Genomic DNA, 27,920 nt, shown 5'->3' with positions numbered 1-27,920 from the left:
AATATTACAGCGCGTGTTCGGGGTTAGTGAGTGTGTTTGGGAATATGGTGCGTTTGGAGTTATGGTGAATATTACAGCGCGTGTTCGGGGCTAGTGAGTGTGTTTGGGAATATGGTGCGTTTGGAGTTATGGTGAATATTACAGTGCGTGTTCGGGGTTAGTGAGTGTGTTTGGGAATACGACGCGTTTGGAGTTATGGTGAATATTACAGCGCGTGTTCGGAGTTAGTGAGTGTGTTTGGGAATACGGCGCGTTTGGAGTTATGGTGAATATTACAGTGCGTGTTCGGGGTTAGTGAGTGTGGAGTTATGGTGAATATTACAGCGCGTGTTCGGAGTTAGTGAGTGTGTTTGGGAATACGGTGCGTTTGGAGTTATGGTGAATATTACAGCGCGTGTTCGGAGTTAGTGAGTGTGATTGGGAATACGGTGCGTTTGGAGTTATGGTGAATATTACAGCGCGTGTTCGGAGTTAGTGAGTGTGTTTGGGAATACGGCGCGTTTGGAGTTATGGTGAATATTACAGCGCGTGTTCGGGGTTAGTGAGTGTGTTTGGGAATATGGTGCGTTTGGAGTTATGGTGAATATTACAGCGCGTGTTCGGGGTTAATGAGTGTGTTTGGGAATACGGTGCGTTTGGAGTTATGGTGAATATTACAGCACGTGTTCGGGGTTAGTGTGTTTGGGAATATGGTGCGTTTGGAGTTATGGTGAATATTACAGCGAGTGTTCGGGGTTAGTCAGTGTGTTTGGGAATACGGTGCGTTTGGAGTTATGGTGAATATTACAGCGCGTGTTCGGGGTTAGTGAGTGTGTTTGGGAATACGGTGTGTTTGGAGTTATGGTGAATATTACAGCGCGTGTTCGGGGTTAGTGAGTGTGATTGGGAATACGGTGCGTTTGGAGTTACGGTGAATATTACAGCGCATGTTCGGGGTTAGTGAGTGTGTTTGGGAATACGGTGTGTTTGGAGTTATGGTGAAAATTACAGCGCATGTTCGGGGTTAGTGAGTGTGTTTGGGAATACGGTGTGTTTGGAGTTGTGGTGAATATTACAGCGAGTGTTCGGGGTTAGTGAGTGTATTTGGGAATACGGTGTGTTTGGAGTTATGGTGAATATTACAGCGCGTGTTCGGGGTTAGTGAGTGTGTTTGGGAATACGGTGTGTTTGGAGTTATGGTGAATATTACAGCGCGTGTTCGGGGTTAGTGTGTTTGGGAATACGGTGCGTTTGGAGTTATGGTGAATATTACAGCGCGTTTTCGGGGTTAGTGAGTGTGTTTGGGAATACGGTGTGTTTGGAGATATGGTGAATATTACAGCGCGTGTTCGGGGTTAGTGAGTGTGTATGGGTATACGGTGCGTTTGGAGTTACGGTGAATATTACAGCGCGTGTTCGGGGTTAGTGAGTGTGTTTGGGAATACGGTGCGTTTGGAGTTATGGTGAATATTACAGCGCGTGTTCGGGGTTAGTGAGTGTGTTTGGGAATACGGCGCGTTTGGAGTTATGGTGAATATTACAGCGCGTGTTCGGGGTTAGTGAGTGTGTTTGGGAATATGGTGCGTTTGGAATTATGGTGAATATTACAGCGCGTGTTCGGGGTTAGTGAGTGTGTTTGGGAATATGGTGCGTTTGGAGTTATGGTGAATATTACAGCGCGTGTTCGGGGTTAGTGTGTGTGTTTGGGAATACGGTGCGTTTGGAGTTATGGTGAATATTACAGTGCGTGTTCGGGGTTAGTCAGTGTGTTTGGGAATACGGCGCGTTTGGAGTTACGGTGAATATTACAGCGCGTGTTCGGAATTAGTGAGTGTGTTTGGGAATATGGCGCGTTTGGAGTTACGGTGAATATTACAGCGCGTGTTCGGGGTTAGTGAGTGTGTTTGGGAATATGGTGCGTTTGGAGTTATGGTGAATATTACAGGGCGTGTTCGGGGTTAGTGAGTGTGTTTGGGAATACGGTGTGTTTGGAGTTACGGTGAATATTACAGCGCGTGTTCGGGGTTAGTGTGTGTGTTTGGGAATATGGTGCGTTTGGAGTTATGGTGAATATTACAGCGCGTGTTCGGGGTTAGTGAGTGTGTTTGGGAATACGGTGCGTTTGGAGTTATGGTGAATATTACAGCGCGTGTTCGGGGTTAGTGAGTGTGTTTGGGAATACGGTGCGTTTGGAGTTATGGTGAATATTACAGCGCGTGTTCGGGGTTAGTGAGTGTGTTTGGGAATACGGCGCGTTTGGAGTTATGGTGAATATTACAGCGCGTGTTCGGGGTTAGTGAGTGTGTTTGGGAATACGGCGCATTTGGAGTTATGGTGAATATTACAGCGCGTGTTCGGGGTTAGTGAGTGTGTTTGGGAATACGGTGTGTTTGGAGTTATGGTGAATATTACAGCGCGTGTTCGGGGTTAGTGTGTTTGGGAATATGGTGCGTTTGGAGTTATGGTGAATATTACAGCGCGTGTTCGGGGTTACTGAGTGTGTTTGGGAATACGGTGTGTTTGGAGTTATGGTGAATATTACAGCGCGTGTTCGGGGTTAGTGAGTGTGTTTGGGAATACGGTGTGTTTGGAGTTATGGTGAATATTACAGCGCATGTTCGGGGTTAGTGAGTGTGTTTGGGAATATGGTGCGTTTGGAGTTATGGTGAATATTACAGCGCGTGTTCGGGGTTAGAGAGTGTGTTTGGGAATACGGCGCGTTTGGAGTTATGGTGAATATTACAGTGCATGTTCGGAGTTAGTGAGTGTGTTTGGGAATACGGCGCGTTTGGAGTTATGGTGAATATTACAGCGCGTGTTCGGGGTTAGTGAGTGTGTTTGGGAATATGGCGTGTTTGGAGTTATGGTGAATATTACAGCGCGTGTTCGGGGTTAGTGAGTGTGTTTGGGAATATGGTGCGTTTGGAGTTATGGTGAATATTACAGCGCGTGTTCGGGGTTAGTGAGTGTGTTTGGGAATATGGTGCGTTTGGAGTTATGGTGAATATTACAGCGCGTGTTCGGGGTTAGTGAGTGTGATTGGGAATACGGTGCGTTTGGAGTTATGGTGAATATTACAGCGCGTGTTCGGGGTTAGTGTGTGTGTTTGGGAATACTGTGCGTTTGGAGTTATGGTGAATATTACAGTGCGTGTTCGGGGTTAGTCAGTGTGTTTGGGAATACGGCGCGTTTGGAGTTACGGTGAATATTACAGCGCGTGTTCGGAATTAGTGAGTGTGTTTGGGAATATGGCGCGTTTGGAGTTACGGTGAATATTACAGCGCGTGTTCGGGGTTAGTGAGTGTGTTTGGGAATATGGTGCGTTTGGAGTTATGGTGAATATTACAGGGCGTGTTCGGGGTTAGTGAGTGTGTTTGGGAATACGGTGTGTTTGGAGTTACGGTGAATATTACAGCGCGTGTTCGGGGTTAGTGTGTGTGTTTGGGAATATGGTGCGTTTGGAGTTATGGTGAATATTACAGCGCGTGTTCGGGGTTAGTGAGTGTGTTTGGGAATACGGTGCGTTTGGAGTTATGGTGAATATTACAGCGCGTGTTCGGGGTTAGTGAGTGTGTTTGGGAATACGGTGCGTTTGGAGTTATGGTGAATATTACAGCGCGTGTTCGGGGTTAGTGAGTGTGTTTGGGAATACGGCGCGTTTGGAGTTATGGTGAATATTACAGCGCGTGTTCGGGGTTAGTGAGTGTGTTTGGGAATATGGCGCATTTGGAGTTATGGTGAATATTACAGCGCGTGTTCGGGGTTAGTGAGTGTGTTTGGGAATACGGTGTGTTTGGAGTTATGGTGAATATTACAGCGCGTGTTCGGGGTTAGTGTGTTTGGGAATATGGTGCGTTTGGAGTTATGGTGAATATTACAGCGCGTGTTCGGGGTTAGTGAGTGTGTTTGGGAATACGGTGTGTTTGGAGTTATGGTGAATATTACAGCGCGTGTTCGGGGTTAGTGAGTGTGTTTGGGAATACGGTGTGTTTGGAGTTATGGTGAATATTACAGCGCATGTTCGGGGTTAGTGAGTGTGTTTGGGAATACGGTGCGTTTGGAGTTATGGTGAATATTACAGCGCGTGTTCGGGGTTAGAGAGTGTGTTTGGGAATACGGCGCGTTTGGAGTTATGGTGAATATTACAGTGCATGTTCGGAGTTAGTGAGTGTGTTTGGGAATACGGCGCGTTTGGAGTTATGGTGAATATTACAGCGCGTGTTCGGGGTTAGTGAGTGTGTTTGGGAATATGGCGTGTTTGGAGTTATGGTGAATATTACAGCGCGTGTTCGGGGTTAGTGAGTGTGTTTGGGAATATGGTGCGTTTGGAGTTATGGTGAATATTACAGCGCGTGTTCGGGGTTAGTGAGTGTGTTTGGGAATACGGTGCGTTTGGAGTTATGGTGAATATTACAGCGCGTGTTCGGGGTTAGTGAGTGTGTTTGGGAATACGGCGCGTTTGGAGTTATGGTGAATATTACAGCGCGTGTTCGGGGTTAGTGAGTGTGTTTGGGAATACGGCGCGTTTGGAGTTATGGTGAATATTACAGCGCGTGTTCGGGGTTAGTGAATGTGTTTGGGAATACGGTGCATTTGGAGTTATGGTGAATATTACAGCGCGTGTTCGGGGTTAGTGAGTGTGTTTGGGAATACGGCGCGTTTGGAGTTATGGTGAATATTACAGCGCGTGTTCGGGGTTAGTGAGTGTGTTTGGGAATACGGTGCGTTTGGAGTTATGGTAAATATTACAGCGAGTGTTCGGGGTTAGTGAATGTGTTTGGGAATACGGTGCGTTTGGAGTTATGGTGAATATTACAGCGCGTGTTCGGGGTTAGTGAGTGTGTTTGGGAATACGGCGCGTTTGGAGTTATGGTGAATATTACAGCGCGTGTTCGGGGTTAGTGAGTGTGTTTGGGAATACGGTGCGTTTGGAGTTATGGTAAATATTACAGCGAGTGTTCGGGGTTAGTGAGTGTGTTTGGGAATACGACGCGTTTGGAGTTATGGTGAATATTACAGCGCATGTTCGGGGTTAGTGAGTGTGTTTGGGAATACGGTGTGTTTGGAGTTATGGTGAATATTACAGCGCGTGTTCGGGGTTAGTGAGTGTGTTTGGGAATACGACGCGTTTGGAGTTATGGTGAATATTACAGCGCATGTTCGGGGTTAGTGAGTGTGTTTGGGAATACGGTGTGTTTGGAGTTATGGTGAATATTACAGCGAGTGTTCGGGGTTAGTGAGTGTGTTTGGGAATACGGCGCGTTTGGAGTTATGGTGAATATTACAGCGCGTGTTCGGGGTTAGTGAGTGTGTTTGGGAATACGGTGCGTTTGGAGTTATGGTGAATATTACAGTGCGTGTTCGGGGTTAGTGAGTGTGTTTGGGAATACGGCGTGTTTGGAGTTATGGTGAATATTACAGCGCGTGTTCGGAGTTAGTGAGTGTGTTTGGGAATACGACGCGTTTGGAGTTATGGTGAATATTACAGCGCGTGTTCGGGGTTAGTGAGTGTGTTTGGGAATACGGTGCGTTTGGAGTTATGGTGAATATTACAGCGCGTGTTCGGGGTTAGTGAGTGTGTTTGGGAATACGGTGTGTTTGGAGTTATGGTGAATATTACAGCGCGTGTTCGGGGTTAGTGAGTGTGTTTGGGAATATGGCGCGTTTGGAGTTATGGTGAATATTACAGCGCGTGTTCGGGGTTAGTGAGTGTGTTTGGGAATACGGTGCGTTTGGAGTTATGGTGAATATTACAGCGCGTGTTCGGAGTTAGTGAGTGTGTTTGGGAATACGGTGTGTTTGGAGTTATGGTGAATATTACAGCGTGTGTTCGGAGTTAGTGAGTGTGTTTGGGAATACGGTGTGTTTGGAGTTATGGTGAATATTACAGCGCGTGTTCGGGGTTAGTGAGTGTGTTTGGGAATACGGCGCGTTTGGAGTTATGGTGAATATTACAGCGCATGTTCGGAGTTAGTGAGTGTGTTTGGGAATACGGTGCGTTTGGAGTTATGGTGAATATTACAGCGCGTGTTCGGGGTTAGTGAGTGTGTTTGGGAATATGGCGCGTTTGGAGTTATGGTGAATATTACAGCGCGTGTTCGGGGTTAGTGAGTGTGTTTGGGAATACGGTGCGTTTGGAGTTATGGTGAATATTACAGCGCGTGTTCGGAGTTAGTGAGTGTGTTTGGGAATACGGTGTGTTTGGAGTTATGGTGAATATTACAGCGCGTGTTCGGAGTTAGTGAGTGTGTTTGGGAATACGGTGTGTTTGGAGTTATGGTGAATATTACAGCGCGTGTTTGGGGTTAGTGAGTGTGTATGGGAATACGGTGCGTTTGGAGTTATGGTGAATATTACAGCGCGTGTTCGGAGTTAGTGAGTGTGTTTGGGAATACGGCGTGTTTGGAGTTATGGTGAATATTACAGCGAGTGTTCGGGGTTAGTGAGTGTGTTTGGGAATACGGTGTGTTTGGAGTTATGGTGAATATTACAGCGCGTGTTCGGGGTTAGTGAGTGTGTTTGGGAATACGGTGCGTTTGGAGTTATGGTGAATATTACAGCGCGTGTTCGGGGTTAGTGTGTTTGGGAATACGGTGTGTTTGGAGTTATGGTGAATATTACAGCGCGTGTTCGGGGTTAGTGAGTGTGTTTGGGAATACGGTTCGTTTGGAGTTATGGTGAATATTACAGCGCATGTTCGGGGTTAGTGAGTGTGATTGGGAATACGGTGTGTTTGGAGTTATGGTGAATATTACAGCGCGTGTTCGGGGTTAGTGAGTGTGTTTGGGAATACGGTGTGTTTGGAGTTATGGTGAATATTACAGCGCGTGTTCGGAGTTAGTGAGTGTGTTTGGGAATACAGTGTGTTTGGAGTTATGGTGAATATTACAGCGCGTGTTCGGGGTTAGTGAGTGTGTTTGGGAATACGGTGCGTTTGGAGTTATGGTGAATATTACAGCGCGTGTTCGGGGTTAGTGAGTGTGTTTGGGAATACGGTGCGTTTGGAGTTATGGTGAATATTACAGCGAGTGTTCGGGGTTAGTGAGTGTGTTTGGGAATACGGTGTGTTTGGAGTTATGGTGAATATTACAGCGCATGTTCGGGGTTAGTGAGTGTGTTTGGGAATACGGTGCGTTTGGAGTTATGGTGAATATTACAGCGCGTGTTCGGGGTTAGTGAGTGTGTTTGGGAATACTGTGCGTTTGGAGTTATGGTGAATATTACAGCGCGTGTTCGGAGTTAGTGAGTGTGTTTGGGAATACAGTGTGTTTGGAGTTATGGTGAATATTACAGCGCGTGTTCGGGGTTAGTGAGTGTGTTTGGGAATACGGCGCGTTTGGAGTTATGGTGAATATTACAGTGCGTGTTCGGGGTTAGTGAGTGTGTTTGGGAATATGGTGCGTTTGGAGTTATGGTGAATATTACAGCGCGTGTTCGGGGTTAGTGTGTGTGTTTGGGAATATGGCGCATTTGGAGATATGGTGAATATTACAGCGCGTGTTCGTGGTTAATGAGTGTGTTTGGGAATATGGCGCATTTGGAGATATGGTGAATATTACAGCGCGTGTTCGGGGTTAGTGTGTGTGTTTGGGAATACGGTGCGTTTGGAGTTATGGTGAATATTACAGCGCGTGTTCGGGGTTAGTCAGTGTGTTTGGGAATACGGCGCGTTTGGAGTTATGGTGAATATTACAGCGCATGTTCGGGGTTAGTGAGTGTGTTTGGGAATACGGTGCGTTTGGAGTTATGGTGAATATTACAGCGCGTGTTCGGAGTTAGTGAGTGTGTTTGGGAATACGGCGCGTTTGGAGTTATGGTGAATATTACAGCGTGTGTTCGGGGTTAGTGAGTGTGTTTGGGAATATGGTGTGTTTGGAGTTACGGTGAATATTACAGAGCGTGTTCGGCGTTAGTGTGTTTGGGAATACGGTGTGTTTGGAGTTATGGTGAATATTTTGTTTGCAGGAGTTCGGGGGCCGAAGTTACCGGTAGTTGTTTAATTCTCCCCGGCGAGCATGCATGATTTGCCAGTATGCGGGGCAAATGACACCGGGGCAACCCACTGTACCCAGACTCCTGGATTTCGAGCCCAAATATCCCAAATCTATTTCCCTTATAAGTATAAGGTTCCCCAATGTGTATACTTTATTAAAGTGTATGTTATAATGTTTTAAAAATTTACTATAAGGCTGTAACAGGGGAGTAATCCCTGTTCAAGTAATGTGCCTTTAATCTAGCAGTGCGGTGGTTAACTGCTGGTAGTCAATTAATAAACACCACCTGCCTGATTTAGATTGCTTACAAAAGCATGTCTGTTGAGACAGGAAGTGACTCCTTAGCTCATACCCGAGCTGAACTTTGGAGAGAGAGCAGAGATTGTCTTTGACTCTCACAACAGTCTTGAGCCCTGCCAGAAGAAACAGCAGAGCTGCTTACAAGACACAGGGAAAACTTCTAAACCTGAATGCTGACACACCCTGAGGGAAGGGAGCTGAACCATGAACAGAGAAGATTTTCCCTCCAAGGAACAGATAAGACTTTCATTCTTAAGAGACTTCTTATATCTGCTTATTTCATGCTATGTGTTTGGGGCTGGGAGACATGCTTAACTTAGGGAGTTGTGAATTAATTGCATAGTATTTCACTAGAAATACTCCCAATTGAATAGAAGCTTTGTTCTCCCCCCCCCCCCCCCGTGTTTGGATGGTTTCCTGATGAAAAGGAAAAGGCCCAATAAAGCCTTGTTATAATTTCACCTTACAAAAGTCTCCAATTGTGTACCTCTGTGAACGTCCGTCTACAAAGGCTCTATACAGTCAGCCAGTGCATCAGCATAGACGCCGGCATGTCTGTATAGAGTCCGTAGTTCAAAGAGGAGAGGATGTCCAGAGATGAGAAGACTGTTTGGTGGGCGAGGTAGGGCAAATTGACAGGTCTGGAGAACAAAGAGCACCCTGTGGGGGCACCTTTTGTATCTGCCAGACTTGGTGGAGCCTGTCCAGCAGGTGACAATGAGTTAGCTGGGGGAGATACTGTGATGGTGCGGGGTTAACCAGGCTCACTAATAAAGGTTAAGCCCACTTGGTTGCCCCTGAGCTGTGTTTGGGAGTCCTAGAGTGTCAGCTCTTGGACCTGCCTTTTGTACATGTACTGCTGTGCAATGTATGTAAAATGTGCAACCATAAGGATAAGGGGGCAGGGGGAAAGGTATCCCCAGAACAGTGCAGGGGTCCCTAGTCTCTGGGGGATGTCCAGATAACCCTAACCCTGGTATAAGGGGTTCAGGGGTTACTCCAGTCAGGTATAGGGGTTCAGGGGGTTACTCCAGTCAGGTATAAGGGGTTCAGGGGTTACTCCAGTCAGGTATAAGACTGTAAAGCTTTTATTAAAATAAAAAGTCTACGTTTGCACAAGTCCACCCAGGGTGCAGGAGGTTATTCCAGCCCTGAGGGAGACGCAAGGACATGGGGAGGGAGTGGGCACCAGCAGGGATATTGCTTGGGAACTGGTTCCAGGGATTGCAGCACTGGAAACCCCAGTGGCTAACGGACTCTCCACCCCTGGACTTGTCGACCTCCTTGCCTCATGGGGAGGGCAGGCTGCCCAGGACATGGCCACTCCAGCCAGGGCAGCCAAAAGCTCACCTGCAGTTGTGTTCGCCAAAAGCAGACCTGCGAGGTCGGTCGTCCGTGTGTGACTGGCACACACAGAGGAGCCAAGTGCAGCCGTCCAACCAGCCCAGAGGGGGATGTCAACGGAGGAATCTACACTTGTCACCAGAGAACCAGCCACAGAAGAGCAGAGGGAAGTCATCCAGCCAGTCCAGCAAGGGACTTCATTAAGGGAGACTTCACCTGCAGCCCGTGGACCAGCAACCGAGATGGAGGGACATCAGTTTGCACCGGTCAAGGTGCCACCCAGCGATGTCCAGCAGGCGCATTTGCGCCAAGTGACCATCGGAACTCGCCAAGCAGCTGGCTTGCTTGACTCCGGTGCCTCTGTTACTCCGTCCTGATATGGTGAGACCAGAGGATCTGTTCCTGGGCACAGGGATGCAGGTGATCATGCCAGATGGTGGACTGCGGTCCATACAGGTTGCCCGGGTCTTTCTTGATTGGGGTGCAGGACGTGGCATGAGGGAGGTGGGAGTATTGCCCGGGTTAGATGCTGAGGTCCTCATTGGCAATGACTTGAGACATTAACATGCATTTTCATTGCAGAGCTGGTTCCTGTTGCAGCGATCACCAGGAGTCAGTCATCAAGAGTTGCACCTGACGAATCCGCCGTCCCCCTGCAATTGGGACCAACAGTTCCTGGGGTCTCTGAGGAGACCAGGCAGGTAAGCCAGACTGAGTTGCGACGGTGTGCTGACTTACCTTCCCCTTCACATGTTCCTATTCCCCTTGACTTAGAGACTAAGGGCAGGTGGCAGGAATTAGGGACACAGTTTAGGGAAGCGGTGGAGGCTGATCCCAGCTTGGAGAGCAGAAGGCTCCGGGCGTCTGAGGCTCCCTCAGAGAGTGTGCCAGGCCAGTACTTATGGCACTGTGGGCTCTGATATAGAGAGCCGGTATCTCCGGGTTCAGACAGGGTTTGGACTGGTAGGAGACAGTTAGTAGTACAGAGGGAGTATAGGCAACAGTTGTTACATGTAGCCCACTCCATACTACTAGCGGGCCATCAGAGGGTCTCTCAGATGAGAGTCCAGCTGTTGCTGCGTTACTACTGGCTGGGGGCATCAGGGGCAGTGGCAGAGTTCTACCATACCCTGAGTCCGTTACCGGTAATTGGGGAACCTTTCCAGCTGGTAGCTATAGACAGTGGGACCCCTTATGATCCCCAGTAGGTCTGGCAAGTGTTACATGCTCATGGTGGTGGATTTTTCTACCAGGAACCCTTAGTCTGTGGCACTTGCCACCATCAATGCGAGGGCAGGAGCAGGAGCAGAAGCAGAGTTAGATATTTTCCTAGAGTAACCCTAGAGTAGGTTGCCCTAGTGAGATTCTAACTGATCAAGGGTCACAATTCATGCGTGAATTGTTACAGGGTCTCTGGGATGTGTGCGGGGTGAAGCACCAGCGCACAACCCCTTATTACCCCCAGGCAAACGGTTTATGTGAGAGGTTCAATGGGACCCCGAAGCAGTTGCTTCCGGCAGGTATAGAGGTTGAAGGAACAGTGGGAGATTCACTTACAGCACTTGCTGTTTGCATACCGAGAGGTACTGCCAGAATCTACCAGGGTCTCTTCCTTCAAGCTGCTATATGGTCGCAGAGTCCGGGAACCACTTGACTTACTCTGTGAGGGGTGGACGGGGAACATTACCCAGACTGATGCGTCTGTGCGACAGTCTGTGGTAACTCTCCGAGACCAGTTGGAAATGCTTATGGGGTTGGCACAGGCTGATCTCAGGGAGTTTCAGACCAAGCAGAAGACTTGGTGTGATTACAATGCCCCTAGCAGCTCATTCATCCCAGGACAACAGGGACTTGTTCTGGAGCTCACTCAGCAAAATAAATTAATGGCTGCCTGGTCTGGACCGTACCCGATTATCAGGAAGATGAATGAGTGCTTGTGTGTGACCTTTCACCTGTCCCTGTGTGTGTGTGTGTGTATGATCTCTCACCTGTCCCTGTGTGTGTGTGTGTGAGTATGATCTCTCACCTGTCCCTGTGTGTGTGTGTGTGAGTATGATCTCTCACCTGTCCCTGTGTGTGTGTGTGTGTGTGAGTATGATCTCTCACCTGTCCCTGTGTACGTGTGTGTGTGTGAGTATGATCTCTCACCTGTCCCTGTGTGTGTGTGTGAGTATGATCTCTCACCTGTCCCTGTGTACGTGTGTGTGTGAGTATGATCTCTCACCTGTCCCTGTGTACGTGTGTGTGTGTGAGTGTGACCTCTCACCTGTCCCTGTGTACGTGTGTGTGTGTGTGAGTATGATCTCTCACCTGTCCCTGTGTACGTGTGTGTGTGTGAGTATGATCTCTCACCTGTCCCTGTGTACGTGTGTGTGTGTGAGTATGATCTCTCACCTGTCCCTGTGTGTGTGTGTGAGTGTGACCTCTCACCTGTCCCTGTGTACGTGTGTGTGTGAGTATGATCTCTCACCTGTCCCTGTGTACGTGTGTGTGTGTGAGTATGATCTCTCACCTGTCCCTGTGTACGTGTGTGTGTGTGAGTATGATCTCTCACCTGTCCCTGTGTACGTGTGTGTGTGTGTGAGTATGATCTCTCACCTGTCCCTGTGTGTGTGTGTGTGTGTGTGTGTATGATCTCTCACCTGTCCCTGTGTGTGTGTGTGTGAGTATGATCTCTCACCTGTCCCTGTGTGTGTGTGTGTGAGTATGATCTCTCACCTGTCCCTGTGTGTGTGTGTGAGTATGATCTCTCACCTGTCCCTGTGTACGTGTGTGTGTGTGAGTATGATCTCTCACCTGTCCCTGTGTGTGTGTGTGAGTATGATCTCTCACCTGTCCCTGTGTACGTGTGTGTGTGAGTATGATCTCTCACCTGTCCCTGTGTACGTGTGTGTGTGTGAGTGTGACCTCTCACCTGTCCCTGTGTACGTGTGTGTGTGTGAGTATGATCTCTCACCTGTCCCTGTGTACGTGTGTGTGTGTGAGTATGATCTCTCACCTGTCCCTGTGTACGTGTGTGTGTGTGAGTATGATCTCTCACCTGTCCCTGTGTGTGTGTGTGAGTGTGACCTCTCACCTGTCCCTGTGTACGTGTGTGTGTGTGAGTATGATCTCTCACCTGTCCCTGTGTACGTGTGTGTGTGTGTGAGTATGATCTCTCACCTGTCCCTGTGTACAGTACGTGTGTGTGTGTGAGTATGATCTCTCACCTGTCCCTGTGTACGTGTGTGTGTGTGAGTATGATCTCTCACCTGTCCCTGTGTACGTGTGTGTGTGTGAGTATGATCTCTCACCTGTCCCTGTGTGTGTGTGTGTGTGTGTGTGTGTGTGTGTGTGAGTGTGACCTCTCACCTGTCCCTGTGTACGTGTGTGTGTGTGTGTGTGTGTGAGTGTGACCTCTCACCTGTCCCTGTGTACGTGTGTGTGTGTGAGTATGATCTCTCACCTGTCCCTGTGTACGTGTGTGTGTGAGTATGATCTCTCACCTGTCCCTGTGTGTGTGTGTGAGTATGATCTCTCACCTGTCCCTGTGTACGTGTGTGTGTGTGTGTGTGTGTGTGTGTGTGTGTGTGTGTGTGTGTGTGAGTATGATCTCTCACCTGTCCCTGTGTACGTGTGTGTGTGTGTGTGTGTGTGTGTGTGTGTGTGTGTGTGTGTGTGTGAGTGTGACCTCTCACCTGTCCCTGTGTACGTGTGTGTGTGTGTGTGAGTGTGACCTCTCACCTGTCCCTGTGTACGTGTGTGTGTGTGTGAGTATGATCTCTCACCTGTCCCTGTGTACGTGTGTGTGTGAGTATGATCTCTCACCTGTCCCTGTGTGTGTGTGTGTGAGTATGATCTCTCACCTGTCCCTGTGTACGTGTGTACGTGTGTGTGTGTGTGTGTGTGTGTGTGAGTATGATCTCTCACCTGTCCCTGTGTACGTGTGTGTGTGTATGTGTGTGTGTGTGTGTGTGTGTGTGTGTGTGTGTGTGTGTGAGTATGATCTCTCACCTGTCCCTGTGTACGTGTGTGTGTGTATGTGTGTGTGTTTGTGTATATGTGTGTGTGTGTGTGTGTGTGTGTGTGTGTGTGTGTATGTATTGTATTGTATGGCTTTATTTATGTAGCCCCTGTTAGTAAGAGGGGGCTACTTATCCTTCTCCTACTGGAGTAAGCCCTGGTAAGGGCAGGCGCCAGTAGTAACCATGGGTTTTTCCCCCACATCAAGCCCTGTCTTGCTGTGATAGAGGTAGGCCCCTGACTCTGTAGCAGGCCTGAGACAGAGGGGAGGTCCTGCTGACATCATAAGGGGCAGGGCTGTATCTATTTAGTGGGCTGTCCTGTGTGTGTGAGTTCAGTTCTGGAAGGTGTTGAGTCTGAGGAGTTCGGTGAGAATGGTTGGAGAGTTCTGTTGGAGTGTCTGGCTGGTGTGTCAGACTCTGGAGAGGAGAGTGGCGGTACTATATGGTGACCGGAGAGGCCATGCTGAGAGTGCTTGGAAGAGATACTCAGAGCCCCTCTGAGTAGAGCGGACAGAACTATAGAGGTGGACCAATGCCCCTCACCCTGTTCAGGGGGTGAGGGGAAAGACATCTACCCTCACCCAGAGAGTATATCCTGGAGGTGGGGGTTGGGGTATTGAAGCCCCTAACCAGCCCATCCTGCTAGGGTACAGCCTGGAGGAGAGGAGAGGAGGAAAGGCCTGCAATTATACATTTGGAGTGCACTGCTGTATATGAACTGCTGTGTGCCGCTGTGCATGAAGTGTTGCTGTATCCTTGTGAAGGACAATAAAGACCATTGCTGCTTTTTATAAAGAGACTGTGTGTGTGAGTCTAAGATCACTCGCCCTGGGAGCAGGGCTTCTTCTGGGAGGATCTTAACCTATCCTTATAGGTCTCGCCAGAAGATGGAGGCGCTGTACCACCACTGTTGCTAGAGAAGATGGAGGCATATACCCCAGAAGCCTGACCCTGTTATCCCCCATACCACTGCGGGAGACTCAGGCCCCCCTGTTACAAGCAGGTATGCACCACCCAATTACACGTAGCCAGCCCTCAATACACCTTAGAGGCACGATCTGTGTCTGGGGGGGCGGGGGGGGAACATGGGCTACATTTATATAGCGCTTAATTAATTAATTAATTACATTAATTAATTAACATTAATGTACATAGCGCTTCACAGCACACACATATAAATAATAATAATAATAATAAATAAATTATTATATAGTAATCATATAAATAACAGATCATGGGAATAAGTGCTTCAGACATAAAAGTAACATTAAGGAAGAGGAGTCCCTGCCCCGAGGAGCTTACAGTCTAATTGTTAGGTAGGGAGAACGTACAGAGACAGTAGGAGGGAGTTCTGGTAAGTGCGTCTGCAGGGGGCCAAGCTTTATGTATCATGTGTTCAGGATTATCCACAGTGCTATTCATAGGCTTCTATAAGCAAGTGTGTCTTAAGGTGGGTCTTAAAGGTGGATAGAGAGGGTGCTAGTCGGGTACTGAGGGGAAGGGCATTCCAGAGGTGTGGGGCAGTCAGTGAAAAAGGTTTAAGGCGGGAGAGGGCTTTAGATACAAAGGGGGTAGAAAGAAGACATCCTTGAGTCGAGATGGTGCATAGCGAGAAATTAGGGCTGAGATGTAAGGAGGGGCAGAAGAATGTAAAGCTTTAAAAGTGAGCAGGAGAATTGAGTGTGAGATACGTGATTTAATCGGAAGCCAGGAGAGGGATTTCATAAGGGGAGATGCTGAGACAGAGCTAGGAAAGAGTAGAGTGATTCTGGCAGCAGCGTTTAGGATAGATTGTAAGGGAGACAGGTGAGAGGCAGGAAGGCCGGACAGCAGGAGGTTACAGTAATCAAGACGGGAGAGAATGAGGGCTTGAGTCAGAGTTTTAGCAGTCGAGCAACAGAGGAAAGGGCGTATCTTTGTTATATTGCGGAGGAAAAAGCGACAAGTTTTAGAAACGTTTTGAATATGAGAGGAGAATGTGAGAGTAGTCGAGTGTGACCCCTAGGCAGCGTGCGTGGGCTACTGGGTGAATGATCGTAGTTCCAACAGTAATGTGGAAGGAGGTAGTAGGGCCAGGTTTGGGAGGAAGTATGAGGAGCTCTGTTTTAGCCATGTTGAGTTTAAGGCGGCAGAGGGCCATCCAGGAGGATATAGCAGAGAGACATTCAGAAACTTTGGTTTGTACACAGGTGTAAGGTCGGGTGTTGAAAAGTATATTTGTGTGTCGTCAGCATAGAGGTGATAATTAAACCCAAAAGATGTTATTAGGTCACCTAGAGAGAGTGTGTACAGAAAAAAGAGAAGAGGTCTGTGACAGGGTGAAGTCAACCCCTATCAGTTATGCCTGGGAAACATATGTCTGAGTGCTTCATCCAGCACTCAGAAGGGTTAACTCAGGAGGAAGCTAGGTAATCAGGATGTAAGATGACACCTGATAGCCAGCAAGGTATAAAAGGATGTTGTTACTGGCAGTAGCTGGCTGCCTTAGACCAGACAACTCTGCTATGTTAGCTGCTAGCCAGATGGATTCACCAAACTAACTCTTTCAACCAAAGTAAGAATTGTTCATTTGTTTTCCTGACTGCTTAATACACTTATGGTTTGGTAAATGGTTTAGCCAGCCTGCTAGATAGGCCTGGAGTGTTTGTCAGTTCTCCCAAATGTGGAGCAGGATTTGTTTTGGTGTTTAAAGGGACAGTGTACCCGCATGTTATGTTGCTGTGGAGAAATAAAGCAACTGAACGTTTTTCATTATCCTGAAACTACACGTGTGGGCTGTTCCCTGACCTCGGCTACAGGCCGTCCTGCCACAGTTGGTGTCAGAAGTGGGATGTCAGACGGCCCCTGTATCTGAAGGGCCACACACAAAACAAAAAAAAATGGAGAATTTTTTTTCTCAGTTCCTTGAGCAACAGCTCCAGCTAGCAGAGAAACAAGCTGAGCAACAGGCCCAGCAAATAGAATGGCAGGCCAAGCAAGCAGAACATCAAGCTCAGCAAGCTGAGCAACAGGCCCAGCGAGAGGAAAAGCTACTCCAACTGCTGGTCGAAGGCCCAGCCCCAGTCAGACCAGAGATTCCAAATAACCCACCGGTGATGCTGCCTAAAATGAAGCCAACCGAAGACCCAGAGGCATTTCTCCTCACTTTTGAAAGGGTAGCCACGGCTCACGGCTGGACAGTTGATCGCTGGGTAACGACTCTGGCTCCACTCCTCATAGGAGAAGCTCAGGCAGCCTACCAGGCTCTTCCAGTAGACGAGGCCATGGACTATCAGCAGCTAAAGGCTGCTATTCTGGATCGCCTAGGCCTCACCCCAGAGACCTACCGACAGCGGTTCCGGACAGTCAAATATACAAACAGAGACAGACCCTGGGTCGTAGCCCACCGCTTAGTAGACTTATGTACCAGGTGGATACAACCGGAGAAGCATACCAAGGCAGAGATCCTTGAACAGTTTGTGCTCGAGCAGTTCATACAGATACTGCCACCCTCCTCCCGCTCCTGGGTAAAAAGACACGCTGCATTTTCCCTGGATTCAGCGGTCCGCTTGGTGGAAAACTTCCTTGGCGACGACACCCAACAGGATAGCTGGGAACGGTCCGTGCAAACACCAGTTGCTTCCGGTGATGCCAGAGGCAGGAGAGCAGACAATCGAGGGGTCTACAACCCGCCAGCTCGGGAGATCCAGTCAACCCGATCGGAAGACCCTTTCCCATCTCGGAGGGTTCCTGGTACAAACTCCCGCAAAGACGCCCATCCCGGTTCCGAGGCCATTGGATCACTCAAGGGAGGCCGCCACCCACAGTATTCCCCGAGAACCAGGACTCCCGTCACCCATCCGGTGGAGAGGATACCACCACCAACCAGAAGGGAGGATCCCATCCAACAGCGGATAGGTCCAAACACCGAACCCCCTCGAGAGCTTCCGCTGACGACCGAGTTTGCGGACTCAGGAGATGATGAGATGGAATGTTCATATGGCAGAACCACTGCCACAGCTTCTTTCCGAGGGGACCACAATCCGTGGTTAGTCCCAGCATCTCTGGAGGGGAAAATAGTAAAAGCCATGCTGGACTCGGGCTCTGGAAAAACCCTGATCCTAGAGGGCCTAATTCCAAGCAACAGACTATCCTATGACTCTCCTTGGAATATCGAGTGTATCCATGGGGATACAAAGATACCCGACGGCGAACATTTTACTGCGGATCAAGGATCAAGAGGCTAGCCTACTAGTGGGAGTTGCTCCCTGGCTACCTGCTCCTGTTTTACTTGGCCGAGACTGGCCCTACTTCGAAACATTGTTGGCCCCTACACCTGTCCCTGTGTGTGTGACATCTCACCTGTCTTTGTGGGTGGGTGTGAGTTTGTGTATGTGTGTGTGTGATCTCTCACCTGTCCCTGTGTGTGTGTGTGTGTGTGTGTGTCACCTCACATGTCTGTGTTGGTGTGTGTGTGAGTTTGTGCATGTGTCTGTGTGATCTCTCACCTGTCCCTGTGTGTGTGAGTGTGTGTGTGACCTTTCACCTTTCCCTGTGTGTGTATGTGACATCTCACCTGTCGGTGTGGGTGTGTGAGAGTTTGTGTGTGTGTGATCTCTCACCTGTCCCTGTGTGTGCGTGCGTGTCCTCACCTGTCCCTGTGTGTGCGCGTGTGTGTGCGTGATCTCTCCCCTGTCCCTGTGTGTGTGTGTGTTTGTGTATGTGTATGTGTGTGTGTATGTATGTGTGTGTGTGAGCTCTCACCTGTCCCTGTGTGTGTATGTGTGTGTGTGTTTATGTGTGTGTGTGATCTCTCACCTGTCCCTGTGTGTGTGAGTGTGATCTCTCACCTGTCCCTGTGTGTGTGAGTGTGATCTCTCACCTGTCCCTGTGTGTGTGAGTGTGATCTCTCACCTGTCCCAGTGTGTGTTTGCGTATGTGTGTGTGTGTTTATGTGTGTGTTTGATCTCTCACCTGTCCCTGTGTGTGTGTGTTTGTGTATGTGTGTATGTGTGTGTGTGATCTCTCACCTGTCCCTGTGTGTGTGAGTGTGATCTCTCCCCTGTCCCTGTGTGTGTAAGTGTGATCTCTCACCTGTCCCAGTGTGTGCACATCTGTGCGTGCGTACGTGAATGTGTGACCTCTCACCTGTCCCTGTGTGTGTGTGTGTGTTTGAGTATGTGTATGTGTGTGTGTATGTATGTGTGTGTGTGAGCTCTCACCTGTCCCTGTGTGTGTTTGCGTATGTGTGTGTGTGTTTATGTGTGTGTGTGATCTCTCACCTGTCCCTGTGTGTGTGAGTGTGATCTCTCCCCTGTCCCTGTGTGTGTGTGTGTTTGTGTATGTGTATGTGTGTGTGTATGTATGTGTGTGTGTGAGCTCTCACTTGTCCCTGTGTGTGTTTGCGTATGTGTGTGTGTGTTTATGTGTGTGTGTGATCTCTCACCTGTCCCTGTGTGTGTGAGTGTGATCTCTCACCTGTCCCTGTGTGTGTGAGTGTGATCTCTCACCTGTCCCAGTGTGTGTTTGCGTATGTGTGTGTGTGTGTTTATGTGTGTGTTTGATCTCTCACCTGTCCCTGTGTGTGTGTGTGTGTTTGTGTATGTGTGTATGTGTGTGTGTGATCTCTCACCTGTCCCTGTGTGTGTGAGTGTGATCTCTCCCCTGTCCCTGTGTGTGTGAGTGTGATCTCTCACCTGTCCCAGTGTGTGCACATCTGTGCGTGCGTACGTGAATGTGTGACCTCTCACCTGTCCCTGTGTGTGTGTGTGTTTGTGTATGTGTATGTGTGTGTGTATGTATGTGTGTGTGTGTGAGCTCTCACCTGTCCCTGTGTGTGTTTGCGTATGTGTGTGTGTGTTTATGTGTGTGTGTGATCTCTCACCTGTCCCTGTGTGTGTGAGTGTGATCTCTCACCTGTCCCAGTGTGTGTTTGCGTATGTGTGTGTGTGTTTATGTGTGTGTTTGATCTCTCACCTGTCCCTGTGTGTGTGTGTTTGTGTATGTGTGTATGTGTGTGTGTGATCTCTCACCTGTCCCTGTGTGTGTGAGTGTGATCTCTCCCCTGTCCCTGTGTGTGTGAGTGTGATCTCTCACCTGTCCCAGTGTGTGCACATCTGTGCGTGCGTACGTGAATGTGTGACCTCTCACCTGTCCCTGTGTGTGTTTGTGTATGTGTGTGTGTATGTATGTGTGTGTGTGTGATCTCTCACCTGTCCCTGTGTGTGTGTGTGTGTTTGTGTGTGTGTGTTTGTGTGTGTGTATGATCTCTCGTCTGTTCCAGTGTGTGCACAACTGTGTGTGTGTGCGTGCATGTGTGACCTCTCACCTGTGTGTATGTGTGTGTGTATGTGTGATCTCTCACATGTCCCTGTGTGTGCACATCTGTGCATGTGTCTGTGTGATCTCTCACCTGTCCCTGTGTGTGTGACCTCTCACCTTTCCCTGTGTGTGTGTGTGTGTGTGACATCTCACCTGTCTGTGTGGGTGTGTGAGTTTGTGTGATCTCTCAGCTGTCCCTGTGTGTGCGTACGTGTCCTCACCTGTTCCTGTGTGTGCGCGCGTGTGTGTGCGTGATCTCTCACCTGTCCCTGTGTGTGCGCATGCGTGATCTCTCACCTGTCCATGTGTGTGCGCAATGCGTGATCTCTCTCTCACCTGTCCCTGTGTGTGTGCATGCGTGCTCTCCCCTGTCCCTGTGCGTGTGCATGCGTGATCTCTCACCTGTCCCTGTGTGTGTGTTTGTCTGCATGTGTGAGTTTGTGTGTGTGATCTCTCAGCTGTCCCTGTGTGTGCGTACGTGTCCTCACCTGTTCCTGTGTGCGCGCATGTGTGTGCGTGATCTCTCACCTGTCCCTGTGCGTGTGCATGCGTGATCTCTCACCTGTCCCTGTGTGTGTGCACGCGTGATCTCTCACCTGTCCCTGTGTGCGCGCATGCGTGATCTCTCACCTGGCCCTGTGTGTGCGCATGCGTGATCTCTCCCCTGTCCCTGTGTGTGCGCATGCGTGATCTCTCACCTGTCCCTGTGTGTGTGCGCATGCGTGATCTCTCACCTGTCCCTGTGTGTGCGCAATGCGTGATCTCTCTCTCACCTGTACCTGTGTGTGTGCATGCGTGCTCTCCCCTGTCCCTGTTCGTGTGCATGCGTGATCTCTTACCTGTCCCTGTGTGTGTGCGCATGCGTGATCTCTCACCTGTCCCTGTGTGTGCGCATGCGTGATCTCTCACCTGTCCATGTGTTTGCGCAATGCGTGATCTCTCTCTCACCTGTCCCTGTGTGTGTGCGCATGCGTGATCTCTCACCTGTCCCTGTGTGTGCGCATGCGTGATCTCTCACCTGTCCCTGTGTGTGTGCGCATCCGTGATCTCTCACCTGTCCCTGTGTGTGCGTACGTGTCCTCACCTGTTCCTGTGTGTGCGCGTGTGTGTGCGTGATCTCTCACCTGTCCCTGTGTGTGCGCATGCGTGATCTCTCACCTGTCCATGTGTTTGCGCAATGCGTGATCTCTCTCTCACCTGTCCCTGTGTGTGTGCATGCGTGCTCTCCCCTGTCCCTGTTCGTGTGCATGCGTGATCTCTTACCTGTCTCTGTGTGTGCGCATGCGTGATCTCTTACCTGTCCCTGCCACTCCGTTGTGCTCACCAGGATGATACTGTCTGGAAGCTGCTGCTCTGAACCCAAAATCACATTTAGTTCGTCATATACCGATTTGCGGGGGGCCTGGGAAGTACAGAAAGGTGTAATACACGCATACATATACTCACACGCACACGCACGCAAACACACTCGCACACAAACACACACGCACGCAAACACGCACACGCACGCAAACACACACGCACGCAAACACGCACACGCACGCAAACACACACGCACGCACGCAAACACACACGCACCCGCACGCAAACACACACGCACACGCACGCAAACACACCCGCACACGCACGCAAACACACCCGCACGCAAACTCACCCGCACACGCACGCAAACACACTCGCACACAAACACACACGCACACGCACGCAAACACACACGCACACGCACGCAAACACACACGCACACACACTCGCACACGTACGCAAACACACCCGCACACACACGCAAACACACACGCACACACACTCGCACACGTACGCAAACACACCCGCACACACACGCAAACACACCCGCACACGCACGCAAACACACACGCACACACACTCGCACACGTACGCAAACACACCCGCACACGTACGCAAACACACACGCACACACACTCGCACACGTACGCAAACACACCCGCACACACACGCAAACACACACGCAAACACACACGCACACACACTCGCACACGTACGCAAACACACCCGCACACACACGCAAACACACACGCACACAAACTCGCACACGTACGCAAACACACCCGCACACACACGCAAACACACACGCAAACACACACGCACACACACTCGCACACGTACGCAAACACACCCGCACACACACGCAAACACACACGCACACACACTCGCACACGTACGCAAACACACCCGCACACGCACGCAAACACGCACGCAAACACACACGCACACACACTCGCACACGTACGCAAACACACCCGCACACACACACACTCGCACACGTACGCAAACACACCCGCACACACACGCAAACACACCCGCACACGCACGCAAACACACACGCACGCAAACACACACGCACACACACTCGCACACGTACGCAAACACACACGCACACACACTCGCACACGTACGCAAACACACCCGCACACATACACACTCGCACACGTACGCAAACACACCCGCACACGCACGCAAACACACACGCACGCAAACACACACGCACACACACTCGCACACGTACGCAAACACACCCGCACACACACACACACGCACACGTACGCAAACACACCCGCACACACACGCAAACACACCCGCACACGCACGCAAACACACACGCACGCAAACACACACGCACACACACTCGCACACGTACGCAAACACACCCGCACACACACACACACACTCGCACACGTACGCAAACACACCCGCACACACACTCGCACACGTACGCAAACACACCCGCACACGCACGCAAACACACACGCACGCAAACACACACACACTCGCACACGTACGCAAACACACCCGCACACACACACACGCACTCGCACACGTACGCAAACACACCCGCACACACACGCAAACACACCCGCACACGCACGCAAACACACACGCACGCACGCAAACACACACGCACACACACTCGCACACGTACGCAAACACACCCGCACACACACACACGCACACACTCGCACACGTACGCAAACACACCCGCACACACACGCAAACACACCCGCACACGCACGCAAACACACCCGCACACGCACGCAAACACACCCGCACAGACCTGTTACACTGTGTCAAAATCACCTGGCTGCCGAGCCGTGAGTCCGGGGACGTCTCGCCCTCCACGCTGCTCCCATGGTCACTGGGAAGCCGGGCGTTCTGCCGATCCTTCATAGAGGTGCGGGGTCCCCGAGACAGTCTGTTCTCCTGCCTGCAGGCATGGGACAAGAGGGACTGTCAGTGCTGCTTCCACTGACCCTCCTCCTACCGACACCCCCCTCCTACCCTCCTCTAATACCGACACCCCCCTCCTACCCTCCTCTAATACCGATACCCCCCTCCTACCCTCCTCTAATACCGACACCCCCCTCCTTCCCTCCTCTAATACCGACACCCCCCTCCTACCCTCCTCTAATACCGACACCCCCTCCTACCCTCCTCTAATACCGACACCCCCTCCTACCCTCCTCTAATACCGACACCCCCCTCCTACCCTCCTCTAATACCGACACACTCCTCCTACCCTCCTCTAATACCAACACCCCCCTCCTACCCTCCTCTAATACCGATACCCCCCTCCTACCCTCCTCTAATACCGACACCCCCCTCCTACCCTCCTCTAATACCGATACCCCCCTCCTACCCTCCTCTAATACCGACACCCCCCTCCTTCCCTCCTCTAATACCGACACCCCCCTCCTACCCTCCTCTAATACCGACACCCCCTCCTACCCTCCTCTAATACCGACACCCCCTCCTACCCTCCTCTAATACCGACACCCCCCTCCTACCCTCCTCTAATACCGACACCCTCCTCTAATACCGACACCCCCCTCCTACCCTCCTCTAATACCGACACCCCCTCCTACCCTCCTCTAATACCGACACCCCCCTCCTTCCCTCCTCTAATACCGACACCCCACTCCTACCCTCCTCTAATACTGACCACCCCCCTCCTACCCTCCTCTAATACCGACACCCCCCTCCTACCCTCCTCTAATACCGACACCCCCCTCCTACCCTCCTCTAATACCGACACCCCCCTCCTACCCTCCTCTAATACTGACACCCTCCTCCTACCCTCCTCTAATACCAACACCCCCTTCCTACCCTCCTCTAATACCGACACCCCCCTCCTTCCCTCCTCTAATACCGACACCCTCCTCTAATACCGACACCCCCTCCTACCCTCCTCTAATACCGACACCCCCCTCCTACCCTCCTCTAATACCGACACCCCCCTCCTACCCTCCTCTAATACCGATACCCCCCTCCTTCCCTCCTCTAATACCGACACCCCCTCCTACCCTCCTCTAATACCGATACCCCCCTCCTTCCCTCCTCTAATACCGACACCCTCCTCTAATACCGACACCCCCTCCTACCCTCCTCTAATACCGACACCCCCCTCCTACCCTCCTCTAATACCGACACCCCCCTCCTTCCCTCCTCTAATACCGACACCCCCTCCTACCCTCCTCTAATACCGACACCCCCCTCCTTCCCTCCTCTAATACCGACACCCCCTCCTACCCTCCTCTAATACCGACACCCCCTCCTTCCCTCCTCTAATACCGACACCCCCTCCTACCCCCCTCTAATACCGACACCCCACTCCTACCCTCCTCTAATACCGACACCCCCCTCCTACCCTCCTCTAATACCGACACCCCCATTTCTACCCCCCTCCTACCCTCCTCTAATACCGACACCCCCCTCCTACCCTCCTCTAATACCGACACCCCCCTCCTACCCTTCTCTAATACCGACACCCCCCTCCTACCCTCCTCTAATACCGACACCCCCCTCCTACCCCCCTCTAATACCGACACCCCCCTCCTACCCTCCTCTAATACCGACACACCCCTCCTACCCTCCTCTAATACCGACACCCCCCTCCTACCCTTCTCTAATACCGACACCCCCCTCCTACCCTCCTCTAATACCGACACCCCCCTCCTACCCTTCTCTAATACCGACACCCCCCTCCTACCCTCCTCTAATACCGACACCCCCCTCCTAACCTCCTCTAATACCGATACCCCCCTCTAATACCGACACCCCCCTCCTACCCCCCTCTAATACCGACACCCCCCTCCTACCCTCCTCTAATACCGACACCCCCCTCCTTCCCTCCTCTAATACCGACACCCCCACTCCTACCCTCCTCTAATACCGACACCCCCCTCCTACCCTCCTCTAATACTGAGACCCCCCTCCTACCCTCCTCTAATACCGACACCCCCCTCCTACCCCCCTCTAATACCGACACCCCCCTCCTACCCTCCTCTAATACCGATACCCCCCTCCTACCCTCCTCTAATACCGACACCCCCCTCCTACCCTCCTCTAATACCGACACCCCCCTCCTACCCTCCTCTAATACCGACACCCCCCTCCTTCCCTCCTCTAATACCGACACCCCCCTCCTACCCTCCTCTAATACCGACACCCCCCTCCTACCCTCCTCTAATACCGACACCCCCCTCCTTCCCTCCTCTAATACCGACACCCCCCTCCTTCCCTCCTCTAATACCGACACCCCCCTCCTACCCTCCTCTAATACCGATACCCCCCTCCTACCCTCCTCTAATACCGACACCCCCCTCCTACCCTCCTCTAATACCGACACCCCCCTCCTACCCTCCTCTAATACCGACACCCCCCTCCTTCCCTCCTCTAATACCGACACCCCCCTCCTACCCTCCTCTAATACCGACACCCCCCTCCTACCCTCCTCTAATACCGACACCCCCCTCCTTCCCTCCTCTAATACCGACACCCCCTCCTACCCTCCTCTAATACCGACACCCCCCTCCTTCCCTCCTCTAATACCGACACCCCCTCCTACCCTCCTCTAATACCGACACCCCCTCCTTCCCTCCTCTAATACCGACACCCCCTCCTACCCCCCTCTAATACCGACACCCCACTCCTACCCTCCTCTAATACCGACACCCCCCTCCTACCCTCCTCTAATACCGACACCCCCATTTCTACCCCCCTCCTACCCTCCTCTAATACCGACACCCCCCTCCTACCCTCCTCTAATACCGACACCCCCCTCCTACCCTTCTCTAATACCGACACCCCCCTCCTACCCTCCTCTAATACCGACACCCCCCTCCTACCCCCCTCTAATACCGACACCCCCCTCCTACCCTCCTCTAATACCGACACACCCCTCCTACCCTCCTCTAATACCGACACCCCCCTCCTACCCTTCTCTAATACCGACACCCCCCTCCTACCCTCCTCTAATACCGACACCCCCCTCCTACCCTTCTCTAATACCGACACCCCCCTCCTACCCTCCTCTAATACCGACACCCCCCTCCTAACCTCCTCTAATACCGATACCCCCCTCTAATACCGACACCCCCCTCCTACCCCCCTCTAATACCGACACCCCCCTCCTACCCTCCTCTAATACCGACACCCCCCTCCTACCCTCCTCTAATACCGACACCCCCCTCCTACCCTTCTCTAATACCGACACCCCCCTCCTACCCTCCTCTAATACCGACACCCCCCTCCTACCCTTCTCTAATACCGACACCCCCCTCCTACCCTCCTCTAATACCGACACCCCCCTCCTACCCCCCTCTAATACCGACACCCCCCTCCTACCCTCCTCTAATACCGACACCCCCCTCCTACCCTCCTCTAATACCGACACCCCCCTCCTACCCTCCTCTAATACCGACACCCCCCTCCTTCCCTCCTCTAATACCGACACCCCCCTCCTACCCTCCTCTAATACCGACACCCCCCTCCTACCCTCCTCTAATACCGACACCCCCCTCCTTCCCTCCTCTAATACCGACACCCCCTCCTACCCTCCTCTAATACCGACACCCCCCTCCTTCCCTCCTCTAATACCGACACCCCCTCCTACCCTCCTCTAATACCGACACCCCCTCCTTCCCTCCTCTAATACCGACACCCCCTCCTACCCCCCTCTAATACCGACACCCCACTCCTACCCTCCTCTAATACCGACACCCCCCTCCTACCCTCCTCTAATACCGACACCCCCATTTCTACCCCCCTCCTACCCTCCTCTAATACCGACACCCCCCTCCTACCCTCCTCTAATACCGACACCCCCCTCCTACCCTTCTCTAATACCGACACCCCCCTCCTACCCTCCTCTAATACCGACACCCCCCTCCTACCCCCCTCTAATACCGACACCCCCCTCCTACCCTCCTCTAATACCGACACACCCCTCCTACCCTCCTCTAATACCGACACCCCCCTCCTACCCTTCTCTAATACCGACACCCCCCTCCTACCCTCCTCTAATACCGACACCCCCCTCCTACCCTTCTCTAATACCGACACCCCCCTCCTACCCTCCTCTAATACCGACACCCCCCTCCTAACCTCCTCTAATACCGATACCCCCCTCTAATACCGACACCCCCCTCCTACCCCCCTCTAATACCGACACCCCCCTCCTACCCTCCTCTAATACCGACACCCCCCTCCTACCCTCCTCTAATACCGACACCCCCCTCCTACCCTTCTCTAATACCGACACCCCCCTCCTACCCTCCTCTAATACCGACACCCCCCTCCTACCCTTCTCTAATACCGACACCCCCCTCCTACCCTCCTCTAATACCGACACCCCCCTCCTACCCCCCTCTAATACCGACACCCCCCTCCTACCCTCCTCTAATACCGACACCCCCCTCCTACCCTCCTCTAATACCGACACCCCCCTCCTACCCTCCTCTAATACCGACACACCCCTCCTACCCTCCTCTAATACCGACACCCCCCTCCTACCCTTCTCTAATACCGACACACCCCTCCTACCCTCCTCTAATACCGACACCCCCCCTCCTACCCTCCTCTAATACCGACACCCCCCTCCTACCCTCCTCTAATACCGACACCCCCCTCCTACCCTCCTCTAATACCGACACCCCCCTCCTACCCTCCTCTAATACCGACACCCCCC

General features: G+C 51.5%; 1 protein-coding gene across 1 annotated transcript in view; it reads right to left on the bottom strand.

Moving 5' to 3' along the window:
* The window catches only part of LOC142492482 (phosphofurin acidic cluster sorting protein 2-like), a 330,781-nt gene that overhangs the window by 186,650 nt on the left and 116,211 nt on the right, over positions 1 to 27,920 (bottom strand). Inside the window, exons 9-10 of the mRNA XM_075595119.1 lie at positions 23,033 to 23,159; positions 21,219 to 21,323 (exon numbers count right to left, since the gene is read on the bottom strand). Coding sequence (XP_075451234.1) covers positions 21,219 to 21,323; positions 23,033 to 23,159 — 232 coding nt within the window. The remainder of the gene's footprint in view (positions 1 to 21,218; positions 21,324 to 23,032; positions 23,160 to 27,920) is intronic.

Source organism: Ascaphus truei, chromosome 4, assembly GCF_040206685.1.
Source record: "Ascaphus truei isolate aAscTru1 chromosome 4, aAscTru1.hap1, whole genome shotgun sequence".
NCBI lineage: Eukaryota > Metazoa > Chordata > Amphibia > Anura > Ascaphidae > Ascaphus > Ascaphus truei.
This window is presented reverse-complemented; position numbering and strand designations above follow the sequence as displayed.